This window comes from Oryzias melastigma, linkage group LG11 (genome assembly GCF_002922805.2).
Source record: "Oryzias melastigma strain HK-1 linkage group LG11, ASM292280v2, whole genome shotgun sequence".
In the NCBI taxonomy this organism is placed as follows: domain Eukaryota; kingdom Metazoa; phylum Chordata; class Actinopteri; order Beloniformes; family Adrianichthyidae; genus Oryzias; species Oryzias melastigma.
In genome coordinates, this window is record NC_050522.1 from 13658914 (window position 1) to 13675243 (window position 16330).

The 16330-nt window shown below is 39.7% G+C and overlaps 1 protein-coding gene across 8 annotated transcripts in view; it reads right to left on the reverse strand.

Moving 5' to 3' along the window:
* The window catches only part of macf1a (microtubule actin crosslinking factor 1a), a 183721-nt gene that overhangs the window by 150768 nt on the left and 16623 nt on the right, over window positions 1–16330 (reverse strand). The window contains exon 1 of one of the 8 annotated variants that reach the window (XM_036214309.1): window positions 12517–13334. The exons of the other annotated variants lie outside the window; for them this stretch is intronic. Coding sequence (XP_036070202.1) covers window positions 12517–12610 — 94 coding nt within the window. The 5' untranslated portion in view covers window positions 12611–13334. Of the gene's footprint in view, window positions 1–12516; window positions 13335–16330 lie in introns of those variants that run through there. 8 annotated transcript variants of the gene reach the window in all.

Consider the following 16330-nt stretch of genomic DNA (forward strand, 5'->3'; position numbering starts at 1 on the left):
TGCACTCTGAGCACCAGCCCCTTCCAACCCACAAAAAACTAGCAATATGTCACAAGCTTATGTCACAAAACAAAGTAAGAACAACCTCTACAAGAAGAGTATGCACTACCAGAATTACCTCCACACTAACACAAACACCCACTATCTCCGCCCAGCTACCGGTTCCCAGCTGCTAGCTTCACTGCTCAGCTAGCTCAGCCGCTAGCTACGGCCATTAATATACTGGTTGTACTGATGGCAGGAGCTACTAAAGACAGTTATACGGTACCCACATCCATCTTTCCAAAAGATGTTGTGTGTTTTAGTAAGTGAAACAGACACAGTGACGAGGCCGGCTCTAGGATGACATCAAGAAATGGGCGACACCCAAAAGGAGCGGCAGGCAAAGCTTTAGAGATCGGGGCGTTTTACTTCCGTGTAGGAAACAAACTGACAACAACTAATATTTCATAAATAATGTGTTCTTTAGTGTGCCAAAGGTAATTTATGATATGGATATATTTTACTCTAAAAGACATAAGAAAAGCATGGTATAGGCCCTCTACACAGCAGGTTTGTATTTATACAGGAAGTTGACCCATACAGGTGTTGTAGGTTTTTGGGTTAAACTGGCCCATGGAGGGTTGTAAAAGAAGAGTCGCATCTCAAAGAGGCATGTCTTGATGTCACCTTGAAGTGCATGGAGCCACCTGAGGGGATGTCAAGAAAATGGTCGGGAGTGTGGTAAATGTATTGTTAAGTATTTGCAAATTACATGCACCTATGATATACAGTTGATGCAGTCAAACAGTCCCCATTCTAGTCATTATAGCGTTTTCACTCAAGGGGTTCTCAGACTGGTCTGCAACTTTTGATATTTCATGCAAGCCACTCGTACAGGTTTACCAGGTTTTCGCCCGCAGAAGAGCTGTATCTACTCCTAAGGCCAGTTGTGACTAAGGCTTTAAGGCTTCAAGGATGGAACCCAGTGGAGGACAAACTGTTGATAACTTGTGTCAAAAAACTATTTTGAGTGAAAATTCTTTGTCTGATTGGTCATTATAAAAAGAGCAGAGGACGGCAGACTGCGAGGGAGGATGGGAGATCTGAGGATTAACTAAAAAGGGGTGACAGACGGGAAATCCAGAAGACGTCCGAGAAGAGAGCAGAGCCCTGCCCCCCCCTTTTTTTTTACTATAATAATCCCTCCTCTGCTGGATAGTGGTATGCTCTAGAATACCGTATTAGAGTGTTCGTGTGTTGTATTTGAATACAGATTTGTCTGTGTCTTTGAGAGACTTTTAGTTTTCATAAATCAATTTTTTTATTGATAAAAGAGGAAAGTAAAAAAATGTAAAGGAAGAGATGAAAAATATATTTGAAAGAGACTTCAAACAGAGCAGAGGTTCAGCCTGAAGGCTGTCGGTGGTGATTAAAGGCTACAAAGACCCTCCAACAGATGGAGTAGATCACACACACCCCAAAAACACACAATGACACACTTAGTAGCACACACACCCACAAACCAATAGTAAAAGCCATTCAAGCATTTAGCTTTAATGCAAACACACAATTACCAACACTGTTAATGCCCACAGTGTCCAAATGAAGCTCCACAGCCTCAGCTCTACATTGGGGTGGCCGAGGGGTGCAGTGGTAGAGTGATTGATCTTAGTCTGGTCCAGTATTTTGAGTGTTAGCATTATAAAACGGACCCAGTAAACTGTACAGAACCGTACCCTCATTGATTCATTAAAAAAATGAAAAGGTGCAGTCAGAAGAGAGCTACAGTCATCACATGATGAAACCTGTTGATTGGTAGACGGCCATTAAGAAAGTGGTAAGAAAGCAGATGTATTCTTCTTCACCGTCCACAATCTGGTCTCAAACAACATTGAATGTTTTGTGTTTATAAAGTACCAAAAGACAAGCTGCTGGAGTTCCTCCATTGTGGTTGTTGAAAGCTTTGCTTTTACTGTAGTCATACCACTATGACAACACTACACAGTCGTCTACAGTCCCGCATGTGCTGCGACAGTCCAACTTTGAGTGGAAATGCTCACCTGAATTGCCTAAACCACTCTAAACCGTACGCTCAGTGGACATGAGGCTATGGTGTCCTTGGGCAAGACACGTAACCTCACATTGCTGGTGGTGGTTAGATGTTAACACCAGTGTTCATCAGTCTGTGAACGTATGTTTGCATGGGTGAACGGGACTGTAAAACGTTTGGGCTATCAAGAAAGGTAGAAAAGCACTACATAAGTATGCACCATTTGCCATTGTGCTCCACTAACTGCTCCTGGTTACCTGGATCAGGTAGTTTTCCAGCAAGACATGTTACACGAATAGGTTACACGATCAGTGTCTGCAGGTTTGACTCATCACACAACAACCAGGTCAATTAAGGGCCAAAAAAATGTAGGAAATAATGGAGAACCAGAACCCAGATCTGAAAAATTGCAAGAAATAGTGCAAAAAGTTGTTTTTTTGAGGTGTTTTGGTATCACGTACCATATATTTCTAACATCATAATTAACTGATCCTGGGTATATAACTGCAATGTGTTAAATGGATATTCAATCGCCTCAACAGAGAGGATCGATCTGCTGAGCAGCAGCTGATGAGTTCAAAGAGATGCAGCGCTCAGTCTAGCTCTGAGGAGGCAGAGTAGAAAATTAAAACAACACGCTGAGCAAGATCCATGCGAGCACACACCTCCCCTTCCTGCAGGACGGTAATTTTAGAGTTTCTCGATTAGGAGCAAAGCTCGTTAAGGGAAGTAACGTAAGCTATGTGAGATTAACGGCCGCTCCGAATCCTGCCCTCATAAATATGTAAAAGACGGAAAACCAGAAGGAAAGACTGGGGAAAAAAAAGAGCAACAAAGCAGAAACAGAGAAAAGACGAGACGTGCATACAATGAGGTTGAAAAATTACACAATGTGTGGCAGAAGTGTTACTGGAAACAGCAGAACAAAGACAAGGTGAGCAAAGACTGGAGATAAGAGGCAGGAGTCATGAGAATGGTATGACTAGCATTTCTACAAGGACAGATCAGAATCAGAAGGTAGCTGTGACGCTGACGGCATCTCCCAGCAGACTGCTGGTGCGACTCAAGCAAGGATGACTGACTAATTCAATGTTAAACCTCAGTCAGTTCTGGAAAGACTTTCTTATTTGAATAGAAAAGACTTTACATGTGATCCAATGCATCTACATAAAGACAAACACTGAGAACATGAGGGTTTCTAGAGATTGAAGGTAAAAATGAGCATATGTCTGTAGTGGAAGAGGATCATCTCCTCCTTTAAAAAGAGTTAAAAGAGGTATTAACTGTATATCAAGATATTTGTTTTTGTGAGAATGGGTCCCATATCATTCTCTATGGCAAAAAGATCTGGAATATAAGCCGGTGGTTTTCCATCATCCCGATGGAATTCATTTTGGCATTAGTAGATTGTTTTTACCGGCAGTAGAAAATGAAAATAAATGTTTTAGGGGTTTTTGGAGAGAAATCTACAAACATTAATTCAATATCTTAATTTTGGATAAACAACATCAGATGATCGAGTCTAAACGTTGTGAGGAAAATTGAATTTTTTCAAAAATCTGATCATTTTTGGATATTTGATGTGCATGTTAACAAGCTCAATGATCTAATCATTCAGACAAGTGATCCAAGACCACATGCATCATAAAAAGGGTTTTTTTATAGAATCTCTCAGTCGTTTGGTGAATTTATGCACTCAAGATGATGAGAGTTTAAAATTATTGCGATTTGACACAGAGGACCATTGTTTATTTCAAGTTTTTCACATTTCTTTACTCTTTAAAAGTATGTAGAGTCGGCGGCCATTTTCAAGCCTGAGAAGCTTTGATCTAGTAAGATAAATCAAGTAACTTAAGCAACAAAGCAAAATGTTTGTGTTGTTTTTTCAGATATTTGTTGCACTGGCTCAACTTTTCTGAGAACTGTAGCATGATTTAACAAAAAATAAATAGGCTAATTTAGTGGATAAAAAGATCAAACTGATGGCATATGTGATTTGAAGACAGTTTAGTTTTTATTTTGTTCAAATTTTAAAACTTTTTCCTGAATTCAGGTTTGTATTTAAATTGCAGCTTCCAATATAATTTGCCTAAAGACTTTGTGACATTTCTTGGTAGAAAACCACCTTTTAAAAGTCAAAAATCAAAAGTTTAGCTCCTGAAAAAGTTTGGTGCATCGTGAGGAGGGGGGGAGGAAGGAAAGCAGGAGGACGGCTTGCAAAAGACAAGAAGCTTACAGGCGGATTGTTGGAATTGTGAGGCTTTAAAAGAGACAGATAAATGACTGTGGTCTGATTTGTAGGGTTTGTGTGGGGCTTCACAGTTTGCAGATTTATGCATCCAAGCAGTAACTGCTCCATTTTTAGAAACCAGCAGGAAAAGATGGATGAGACTTGGCTTTCTTCATTCCACCATAACAGCTTGTGCCAAAAGGTCCCATTTTAAGTTGATATCCGTGTGAAAACGCAGCTAAAGGTCACTGAACTTCAGCATGCCAAAATTACACAACACTGCTACGCCCCCTCCCTTTCGATCAGCAGAGCTGGACCGGTCCATAGAGACCGGGCAGGGTGCAGGTGGGGGTGGCGTGTTCCTGGCCTTGGCACTGTAGAGTAGATGAATGGGATTAGCACCACTGAGGGGTGCCGTCTGTGTGACGTCTCGCCAGGTCTGAGCAGATTACCCCCCCTCCACCCCACGTCCCGTTTCAAATGGCAAATCCTCACAACACACGTACGTACACAACGGCGCCCAAGGCTAATGGAGTGTGAATGTTTACACAGCCTGGGAAATATTCACCAGGGTAACTGAAACGGGAGGAAATCGCCTCAGCATCACTACAACCACAGGTCCAGCAGGGAACCAGAAAAGTGTCAGAACCATCAGGACACATATTCATGCAACATCAGGTCTGAACTGATTAGGGCGCCGCAAGGTATTACACCTTTAAGGCTAATTAGACTCATTTACTGCTATATCAGAACATGTTCAAACAGCAAAACTCCGGGATAATTTCTATAAACAATGTTGCTGCCAAAATGAACCATTTCAACCTACTTGATCTAATTTGGCATGAAAAAAAACTCAAAACATGAATGAACACGACAATAGAGGTGAACAAAAAAAATCCAAGACTCCACGTTCATCTTGTCAAGTAAGATGCTTCACGCCATTTCCCAACCAAATTTGTAATTTATACGTTACTTTGCTAAATCCTATGTAATGTGAAATTTTACAATTCTGCATACATTTTTTAAAAAAAGAACAAAAACAAAACCTAATAAGTGTTAAAAATTCCTTTGACAGCAAAAAAGTTTAGCCTTTAAGAAGCAAATTAGTTTTTTTTATTTAAAAAAGCATCATATCCAAAGACAATAAGCAATAAGTGGGCAGTTTTTTAGACAAATAATAATAATAATAATAATAATAATAAAAACACTTAAAAAAAAGTTAGAAGTAAATTCAGACAATTTTTTTCAGACACAAATTTAATTTAAAAAGAAAAACAAAACAACGTAACTATGGAACATTGTTTAATTGATTACTGGCTTGTATAAAATAAAAATTGTAATGCAGCTTTAAGGGTTTTTTGAAATGTTTGTCAATTTTATTTGTGATTTTTTTTTAAATATGTTTTTGTACTAGAAAATGACTAATATGTATTCTAAAGTCAAAACTCTTTTTTTCATCTGATAAAATAATGGTTAAATAAAAATAAATAAATAACCAAACATAACAGCATTAATGAAAATTAAATGGGTGCTTTCCTTCACTTCACCATCACCAATTCTAAGGCAACGCCAGAACATCAAACCTCTTCTGCTGCCTCAAAGTGCACATCGTGCAACCACACACCTGTTGGTGGCGCCATCCTGGTGTGTGCAGTCAGCTGAGAGTCACAAGTTGAAGGAATTGGGGCAGATTAAAAAGTCATTCTCGACTTTTGCAGTCACTATGCCGATCCTTTCATCTCAAAGACTCAGATGTAGAAAGAGGGGACCGTTGGGTCACAGCTACTAAGAGGGCGCCGAGGGTGGTGTGATCAGGAGACGTGGGAAACACAGATTGTCAGGTTACAGATAAGCATTTCAGGTAGGTTTGAAGATAAAAGTCAAAGTTCAAGACTTAAACATAACTAGAATCATCTTCACCCTTACTGACACATTTGTATGTCTTTTAAATGTTAATCAACAAACACTTTGATGCATTCAAACTACAACTCTACGCATCGTTTTAGGGTTCCCGTCTTTTCTACAAGTATGCTCTGAGAATCAGTCGCTCTGAAATAGAGACCGATTGAATAACACAACTGAATGACAGGATGATGGAGAGACACAAGCAGGAAAAGCCTCACTCAGCTGCCAGCAGCACATCTCCATTTATGGGGTGAAGAAAAGGCAAGATGAAGGTTAAGCATCTTATTTTCAGAATAAAAGGTGTAAAGAAAACATTCAAGAAATCTTGAGAAAGAAAAGGAAATTACAAAGAGGAGAAGCGCTAGCTGTAAATGCATGAAGGGTCATGCATAACATGAGACAAAGAAAGGTGTAGAGCACATGAATTAAAGATATGAGGTTGGTGGAGGACAGATCTGCAGGAGCAGCTTTGTGTGCGAGCTGCAGCCCAGTGCAGCAGCGTGAAATCGATGCTCGCTGCAGAACAACCACCGCCTCCTAATTTGCTTTAAGAGCAACAACCCCCACAGTTGAAGTAACCGTCTCCTCTCCAATCACCTCTACATCCCAACATCCAGGTTACACTGCAGGTCCATGTGGCAAATCCTTGTTTGATCGGTACCAGAAATAAAGTGAGCTTTTGGACCTTCTAAAGCAGACTGTCTGAGGAAAGAAGTGTGCAGTAATGCAGCTCAAACTAGTGTGAGATAGCGTGAATGCGCCTATGGAACACACGGTAGAAACAAACCTAGGGAGTAAATAAAACATAAACAAGTGCAAGTCTGAAAATGTGCTTCTAGGGACTGTTGTGTTGACGAGAGGCTGTTACTTCTAGGCCGTGTCACACTGCGTCGTATAAGCAATAGAAAAGTTGGACATCATTGGTACATGTGTGAAAAGTCCGTTAGACATTCATGGAACAGTTGTGGAAAGTCACAAATTTGCATATTCATCACACAAAATTCATGCACAAATGCACAACATTTACGTAATAATTGTGGATAAACTACACATAAATTGTGCAATTCGCAACCGACCAAGGTATTAAAATCTGAGGTCGCGATGAGACACCACCACCACCTTATTTTAAGCCAGGATAAACATCAACAAATGACGAACGCAAAAAAACCCTCTTGAATTACGCATATCCTGCATGTATCTTGAAAGTCCAAAATGACAAAGCAGCAGTTAGACACCTCTTAAAATTTAAACTTAATGAACTTATTTTTAAATAAAATCTTTTTTTTCTGTAATTTCTAAGATCTGGTCATGGTTTTCTCATCTGTCATATCGGCTAAAATGATGCTCTCCAGTAACAACTGACAAATACATTTTTATGGCGAATTAACTTTAAAAACCTAAACAGATCATCAATCTCAATGAATACCACAGGCTTTTTAAAGGAAAATCAACTGGCTGACTCCATCAAACCTGATTTAAAACAAGTGAAGCTTGAGCTCAAAGCACTGCAGGACATCAAGAAATTATTCGGTGAAATGCATTTTTGTGGCTTTTTATGCTGAATTAAATGGATGAAAAAACATGACTGTTTTTTGTTTTTTTTTATCCCAACATCATCTGACAAACTTGACCTAATTTCCGTCTGAACTGAGAGCTTCAGTCAGCTCCCCCATCCCTTGTTTCCAGAGGTTACAGTGAGCCTTCAGGAAGCTCCAGCACAGAGTGGATGTGTGTGTCTGAGTCGCAGTCGTCGCCGTTACAGTGGGTCATGATGAATACAGAGCCTGTGTGCTGCTCCTCACACGCGGCGAATATTTCCTACTCGCCGGCTGCAGCCGGCGCAACCTTTCACGCTCACTTCTGTCTCCGAACACGCACAATAAAGCTCATTGATCATTTCACCCAAAAATCAGCTGGGTGCTTGTTATGCAAGAGTCTGGAGGCAAAGGGAGGAGGGCTGAGGGGTTAGAGAAGGGGAGAACGGAGAAGAAATGGAGAAAAGGCGACTTCTTTTTGGATCGGACGCTACAGGAGAAGCGCCAGAAGCAGTTAAAGCTGAACCCACAGGCTCTGCTTTGGACAACCGGCTGAAGATGACAGGAGATTGTCGAAATATAGTCAATAAAAACTGTAGTTTTAATATAGAAAAATAGAAAAGTGAAACATTGGTCTCACGTTGGGTTTGATTTAAAAGCATTGTTACCATTTTCTGCTACAATCTGACAGGTTTATGTGTTTTCCTAGCAATCAGAATGTTTTCTTACTAAAGTAAGAGCAGTTTGAAGAAGAAAAGCATTAAAGACACACAAAAACATGTTCAATTTACTCAAAGTGGGACACAAAAATTAAAAATGAAAGCTTAAAAATGCATTTCTGAGTGTATCTTAATTCAAATCAATGTGGGTCAGGATGCAGAAATCCAGTTTAAAAAAGTTTGTAGGTAGAAGTGGGCCACAAGCTCTCTGCTCCATTCTGATGCATCCACTTGCAGATGACAAGATCTTTATTTTTCTCATCTGAGTTGGCATTTAGGTCAAAACTGAACAGCTATATAGCTGCAATATTGCTCAGTTTTTGTTCCATCTGCAATGTTAGGTTGGGGTTGTGATGGGCTGTAAGCTAGCGCGAGAGTGCAACCAAAGAGATCTAAATAACAGGGTTGTTCTGCCCACAAATCAAGGTTTTTTTTTAATTTAGCTAAACACATCATATTCATAATTAAAAGACCACTGGGAACACTTTTAAAATAAAAAAAAAGATGATGGGGGTGAGCCTTTAAAAATGAACAAAAACAATTCATTTTCCCCTCGTCTGTGTTGGTATGAACATCCTGACTGGCCACATATTTCTCAAAGCATCAATAACAACCCCTCTGTCCCAGCAGGCCTCCTCAAATCCCAACAGACGTATTGAATTTCCTTCAAATCTCCCCTCCCTCGTCCACGATCGGCCGCGCAGGCATTCTGGCTCGGCCAGCGCCTGCTCATGCCTGCCGCTGCTCGCTCTTCCTGCCGGCGTGGTCAGCAGGAGCCGCTGGAGATCTGACTAAACAGGAAGTAGTTTGGGAGAGCAGGAAGGGGAGGAGGAAAGGAGCACAGACGGACAGAAATAACTCCGGCGCAAGAGGGAGAATGTGAGGAAAAGGAGGAACAATAACAAAGAACAAGACTGACTTTTTACATGAAGAAAACTTGAGGGAAATATTCAACTTTTCTGTGCAGAAAGTTGATCGGCGATGAAGAGGCTGCATGCAGAGATATCAAACAAACTTCGAAAAGGAAAAATAGGCCATCATGAAAAAATGATCCAACTCAGCTGTCTGCATCTCTTTGTTCAGTTTTCTTCTTCTGCAAAAAAAAAACATTGCACCTCAGTCTACATCTTTGCTAATCTTTCTCTCTACACTCTCATTAAATTATCCTTTTTTTCCAGTAAAGTTTCACTTCATTAAAGATCGGTCCCTGGGTAACAGAGAGCACGTCTCACTTCTCTAATCAGGTCATTTCAGGGCCTAAAAGGGTCCATGAGCCCAGTAGAGGTTTTTTTTTTTTTTTTTTTTTTTTAGAGTGCATAAGTTTAAGATAGAGAGACAAACCCCATCAGGGGATTCCTCTGCAGGTCCACAGTGCGTGCAGAACAAGTCTACTTCCTGCATAAGCTAAACTGTGAACCAGAACATGAACATTTCTGTTCCTATAAATAATAATAAACTGAATTCTTCTGCTTGTTCTGGGTGATCAGGGTTTGTGTGGCTGCAGCAGAGTAAAAAAAAAAGTTGTTTGTTTCTAAAATACCAACACACTGTCCGATGTTTGGCAAAAAGCTGATTTGTGACTGTGAGGTTCCTGATGCTTCATACTGTCCGATTGTTCTGTTTCCTGGAAGTTTCCTGCCTCATATTTAGCTCCAAACATGTTTCCTTTTATCAAGCTTGGGATCTTAAGCTACTCCTAAAACTGCAGATTCTTCATCTTCCTTTAATTTTGATCCTATCAGTTCAGCTTTTTGGATTAAAAGCGTGGAAACATTTATGAATTTAGTTCTATCATAAAACCAAAGTATTCCTATGACTTTTCCAAGAGACGTAATGGGGGATTTTCCACAAACCACCTGATCAGTGAAGCTAAAATATCCTGCTATTGTCACACAGCAATTACGCATGTTAGAAAAACCCAGAAACTAACACACACACACCCAATCCATCTCAATGATTTAAGGTGTATCAAATGTCCACCTCCAGTTTCAGTAAATGAAATCCTTCAAGCGGGATGCCAAGTTTCTCTGACGGTTTCCCTGACAACCAGCCGATCCAGAGACAGGTCAGGAACGTTTACAATAGAAGGTGAATTCTTTTTTTTCCCCTCATGCTTGCACAGCAAATCTAGATTCAAATGTTCTATGTTGAAAGTTTGAGGTCAGACTGTCACCTGATGAATTTATCCTGTTATTTAAAGATTAAATCAGAAATTAAAACATGAATTGAAAGTCAAAATTCTACACAGGATTATGAATGCACCGCTTTAGATTCTGGTCTAGAATTTCAGTTTACAAGTGACTATGAAAACTACCTTAAACTTAAAAAAATATATATATATATTTTTTTTTTGTTAAAACATTAGAGTTTAAGATTATTAAAGCAAATTGATTAACTACTTAAAGTTCCTAATGGTTATATAGAGAATAATCTCATAAACATAAAACTTTAATTTCAAACATTTTTTGACTTGGATTATCAGCAATCTTTTTCTGCTATCTTTTTTTTTTTTTTTTTAACTAGGAGATGTATTTGAATGATTCTTTAAAATCTGCAATTGTCATTTTTTATCCCAGGATCTGGATTCTGCTGGTTGAGCATTTCTGCAGAACTTCCCTGCAGCAAGGTGGTTCTGTGCATCGATGTTTCTGCAGGGCCCCGTGAGGCCAATGCAGGGCTCCACATGAGCGTTTCCATTCCTTAATCACATCTCTCTTGTGGGGAAGCAGCACTTCCAAAGCCGTCTTTATTTATTTATCAAGGAAAAGTCGATGGGCCCAGAGATAAAAGTGAGACGGTGATGGACAGCGAGGTCTTTAACACAGAGAGATGGACTGCAGTTCAGCCTTTATGTGGAGATGAATCAATGCGTCCAAAGGAGGAGATGAGACGGAGATGCTTCTCTGGTTTGGTAGCTAAACAGCATTTAAAAATATATTAAAATTTCTGTAAGATGAGTCCCACTTTGATCATCTTTTGATCAATTGTAAAAGCGTTCCCAGTGGTCTTTTAAATACGATTATGACAAAATAAGCCAAAATCATAAACCAGTGTCGTTTTTTAGGACATAGTTTCTGCAGAGTGGCAAGAGTTCATTAGAAACCACCTCTGAGTTGTGAAAGGGACCATTGGCGTAATGCACTCATTTCCCATCATCCCCTTGTTTTTACTTTTTTCCAATGACATTTTTCCCATTCCCGATTCACAATAATGTGGGAAAAAAACTCGGAAACGCAATTTTAATCTTAATTTTCTTTACAAATGTCCTCCATCATCACACAAGAACACATTAAATTTGCATTGGAGTGGGTCTTTAAGTTATTTTACTCTAAGCTCATTGAACACAATTTTAACCAATACTTAAAATATTGTTTGATTTAGATTAAGTTTGTGTATTTCTAAGGTTAGCTAAATAAATGTTCAAGGTATAATGCAATAAATAGATTCATCTATAATGTGGCAAAGTTGAAAATAAAAACTGGAGATTAACTTCTCCTTTAGTTGCAGATAAATCAAAGTGTTTTTATTATTAAAAAAGAAAAACCTAAAATAAGAGATATTAGAGAATAATAAATATTAAAAATATAATAATATTCCACTTTTCTTGTGTGTGCAGTTCATTTAAAGGCCTTTAAATTAGAAAAAAGAAAAAACCTCTGCCACTGAACTGTGGGGAAAAATGTAAAACTCATCATTTTTCTCTCATGGATTTAAAAAGAAACGCACAAAGCCTATGGAGATATGTCGCAATTTAGTCATCAATTATTAAAAACCGCCTTCTTTTTCATCAGCCAGCTTCACAGATGTGACCCAGCTCCTCTACACCCCTCCCCACTGTCAAAGCCAGCCAGGCCTTCAGCTCTGCTCCTCATCCTCACCACGACATAATCCACCTGACCAGAGCAGATCCCCATGAGAGGGAGGACCTCAGGGCATCCACCTGGGCCCCATTTCTTTTTTTAGAGGACAGCAAACGTCCTCTAGTTTGTGTAGGAGCTTCTGTGGATCTACTGACAACATTCCTCCAGCGTCCACAGAGGGATGCGTTCCTGGAGGGGTCAGCTGAACTTTCTGCGGCTCAGGAACCTGCTTTACCTTTGTATCTCTCCAGCACATCTTCGTACGCCCGCGCGAACTCCTTCTCCTGGGAGTGGTTGGTGGGCAGCAGACCCGGCATAAATCCCGCCATGGTGGCTCGGCCTGCAGGGTTCGGAGGTGGGCCGCTCCGCCGCTGCTCCTGCGGCTACTTTTCGGATCCGGAGCGCTCCCAGAGGGACTACGGGTTGTGATGCATTGGCGCACGGCTGCTCCCTTCAAAGGGAGGAGTGTTAGATAATCCGGGAGGGAACAAAAATGTCAAGAAAAGGCTTCTAATAGTCCAAAAAAATAAGGTGGGGGGTTATATTAATGTTATCTATCCATAATCGACGTAGTTGTGCGCGTGCAGGACCACACGGCGCGCGGCGTCCGTCCTGAGAAGCCGACTTCCACCCGGCGACTGCTGCTTTCCGAGCTAAAGGGGGGGAGTTTATCCTGCACACGTATCTGCGTCGGAACGGGAGGGGGGCAGTGTTCCGTCCCCAAACCGGCGAGCGCTCCAATCGTATCCAGACTCCAGCGTCCTATCCCAGGCGGTGACGGCGCCCCGAGGAAAGGCAGCGAGTCGCCCGAGCTCCCAGCATGCTTCCCGGCCGTAATGGCCGCTTCTCTCCAGAGCGCTGCGGTTTCTCCTGTCAGAGAGAGCGCGCGCGCGAGGGAGCGCGCGGGTGTCGTCGCACTGTCCCTCCCCACTGCCGCTCAGGTTTCTCGGTTCCTGCTGCAGACGCTGTCCTCCATCCCTCTCTGCCGTCCGCACCGGAAAGCTGCGCCGCAGGAATTTCCAGCCGCTTCTGTAGGAGCTGCTCAGCAGCTAACTTTCAAATAGCTGCCGGGCAGGAGCGGATAAACGGAGCTGCAGCGCCCCCGCGTGGACAACAGCACGCAGTGACAGTAGCCCTTTAAACCAGTGTTTATATTTTCACTTTTTAAAAAGTAAAACTCCTCAGTACTCTCACTTTTTATTAACTACTCTTAGTGTTACAAAGTTTCATTATTTTCCAAATAGTTAATGATAATAACACAGAGTAAGAAGGAAACCTTTGACTTCAAAAGATTCACTCCAATGAAAAAAAAAATGCTTTTTTTTTTAATAGTTTCTTGAAGCATTTTTCTCGCGATGGAGAACATACATAAAGAAAAGTAAGCCTTAAAACAACGTAACTATAAATAAAAGACAATTGGAAATTCTTTTACAATAGATCAAAGATGATCAGAGTGGGACTTTAAGCATCACATTTCTCATTTACATTACATATATATATATATATATATATATATATATATAAATCAAGATTTTGTTTAACATTGTCAGTATTGACAGAGCCTATTTGTTCAATTTTAACACTTACACTGAAACTAAGACCAAGTAATCTTACCTCTTTCCACAACCTGAGGTATAGCAATTTTCCAACTTTGTGTCACTAAAGAAAAGTCTTTTGATTCTCACACTGCCACCTGATGACTAAATTAATCTGCAGTACACGGAGATTCCCACAAAACCTTATGAGTGGATCCAAAAATCACCATATCTTTAAGAAGATTTGACAAACTTACAGCCACATTAGAGGCTTTAGTACAGTAAGAGTGTTTGGGGAGGCACAACGACAAAGCAAACCTGAAGCTTTGTTGACCCCAGCAGAGTTTATGTGTTTGATGGAAACACAGTGAATCAATGGATAATCTCAGCATGTGACCTTCCAAAGGGTTGAGGCCGTTAATGCAGCCTTACTGACTGAATTAAGAGATTATGAGATTTAATCTCTTATAGATACGTATATAAAAGTGAAGCTCTCCAACATGTCTGCAGCTTTCAGCAGAAATGCACGGGTTCACCAGAGATGGAAGAGAAAGTCAAGAGTCAAGGTCAAGGAGGATGTCAATACTGGATCGAAGTCTAAATAAATGATGCATAAACGGCTCAGAATGCAGAGACATCCAAGATCAGGTTAGAGGTTCAGTCTGCAAGTTTTTGTTTTAGTCTTCTTTAATTAATAAAACAAAACAAAGGTTTCATAGTAAAAACCAGGAGAACCTTCATTTGGTTAAATTACAATTGTGCAATAATATCTGCACACTATCATTGAGGCAAGATGTAAACATATTATATAATCTCGAAAAACAAGCAACAGTTTTGCTGTTTGCAGTGCTTGTAAAGCAGAGCTGATGTGGAGCATTTAATGAACACAAATATTTTAACCCCACACTACTTCTTTACCAAAGGAAAACAAGTTTTAGCATCAGCTCTCAATGTTTGCTGCACATTTATAAAAGCAGCATATCCATTAAAAAAATCAAATTAAACATGTAAAAGTCGGAAATTAATTCAGAAAAAAAGGTTGTGTCTATTTCTGTCCAAATTAGTGTGTACCACATGGCCATCTATTTGATTGTTTTCTGTTTTTTTGGTTTGGCTTCCTGCTATTTGCTGCAGTTGTAGCACTCATATATTCTACTTTCAGCACAGACAGAAGAGGAGTGCAGTTACTTTTTTTTCTCCTTTTTTTTCCCTCAATCGTCCATCAAAAACAAATGGGAGAATTTTACACTGCAGAAAGATAAAGTTGATTTTGCCAAACAGGAAGTTTCACATGTGTTTACTATAAATAATGCCTTTTAATAGCTCATATTGAGGATCTCAACTGGTTATGTCATTAATTTAAAATATTCTATCTATCAAAATTCATACACACAAATGTCTACTTGGGAGTGCAAACTGCTCACAATGAAACAAACATTTAACCTGCTGACATCAGACACACAAAAATACACGAACACCTGGAAAAAGTTTAGGAAAAAGGTCATTACCTATGTGTGATAATGGCAAACACAAGGAAAATATGCTTGAGAGAGGCTTATAAAAGCTACGACAAACATCTTTGTTTTTCATTATCTTTTTTTTTTTTTTTGCAACTATCCAAGCATGCCTTTTTGTGTTTTAGTGTGCATCTGTGCAGCATGTAGAGTCCAGCTGCACAATGAATGCACTCTGTGAGCCAAGATGTAATCCAATCCTCCATACATCAGACAAGCTCCTCTAATTACTTTGGATTTAACACTTTATAAGAAAACTTTTGTTAGAGATAAAATTAAACCCATAAAACAAAACAATGAAAAAAAAAATTGCAGTATGTCCATGTTGTCAAACACCAATCCATTCTCCACTAAGTTACAGCCAAAGGAAGCTCAGAATTCAGGATAACTCCCAGCTGACTGAAACAAAACGCCTGAGTTGGTGTGTGACTCCAAATTATAAACCTCAACACGTTTAGAAGAAGATATTTCTGACAGAACCAAAACTGAAATAAAGAAAAGGATAAAAATGTCCTTTTTAGGCATCAGGAAATCTGTGGATCATTAGAAGTCCATTAACAAAAAAATAAATAAACTCAATTTAGAAGAAGCATTTCAGTACAGAGAGAAAAGCTTTTAGAGAAAATTGCTCTAAGATACTTAATCATCTAAGTCCAATTCTGATCATGTTAAAAACACATTTTAACTGAAGTGGGTCTTTAACAAGTCCATATGCAGACAAACTTTTGTAAAAAAACTTTTTTTTCAATTTTTTATCTACAAGATCTGTGACAGCCCCATCTGATAATGTAATCTGTTACAGTTCTGTCTAACCAAGGTGCTTCATCTGGTACGAGTGATCAGTTCAGTTTTTATTCCTTACATTGAAGGGATTTTTTTTTTAAGTCAAGTAGTTCTGGTGAACAAATCTGACTCCTATTCCAAAAGTTTGGACCTAAATTGGGAAAAAAAGGTTCTCTGCATCCAGCAGAAAACTGAAGAAAGCTAAAATGTGACTTTA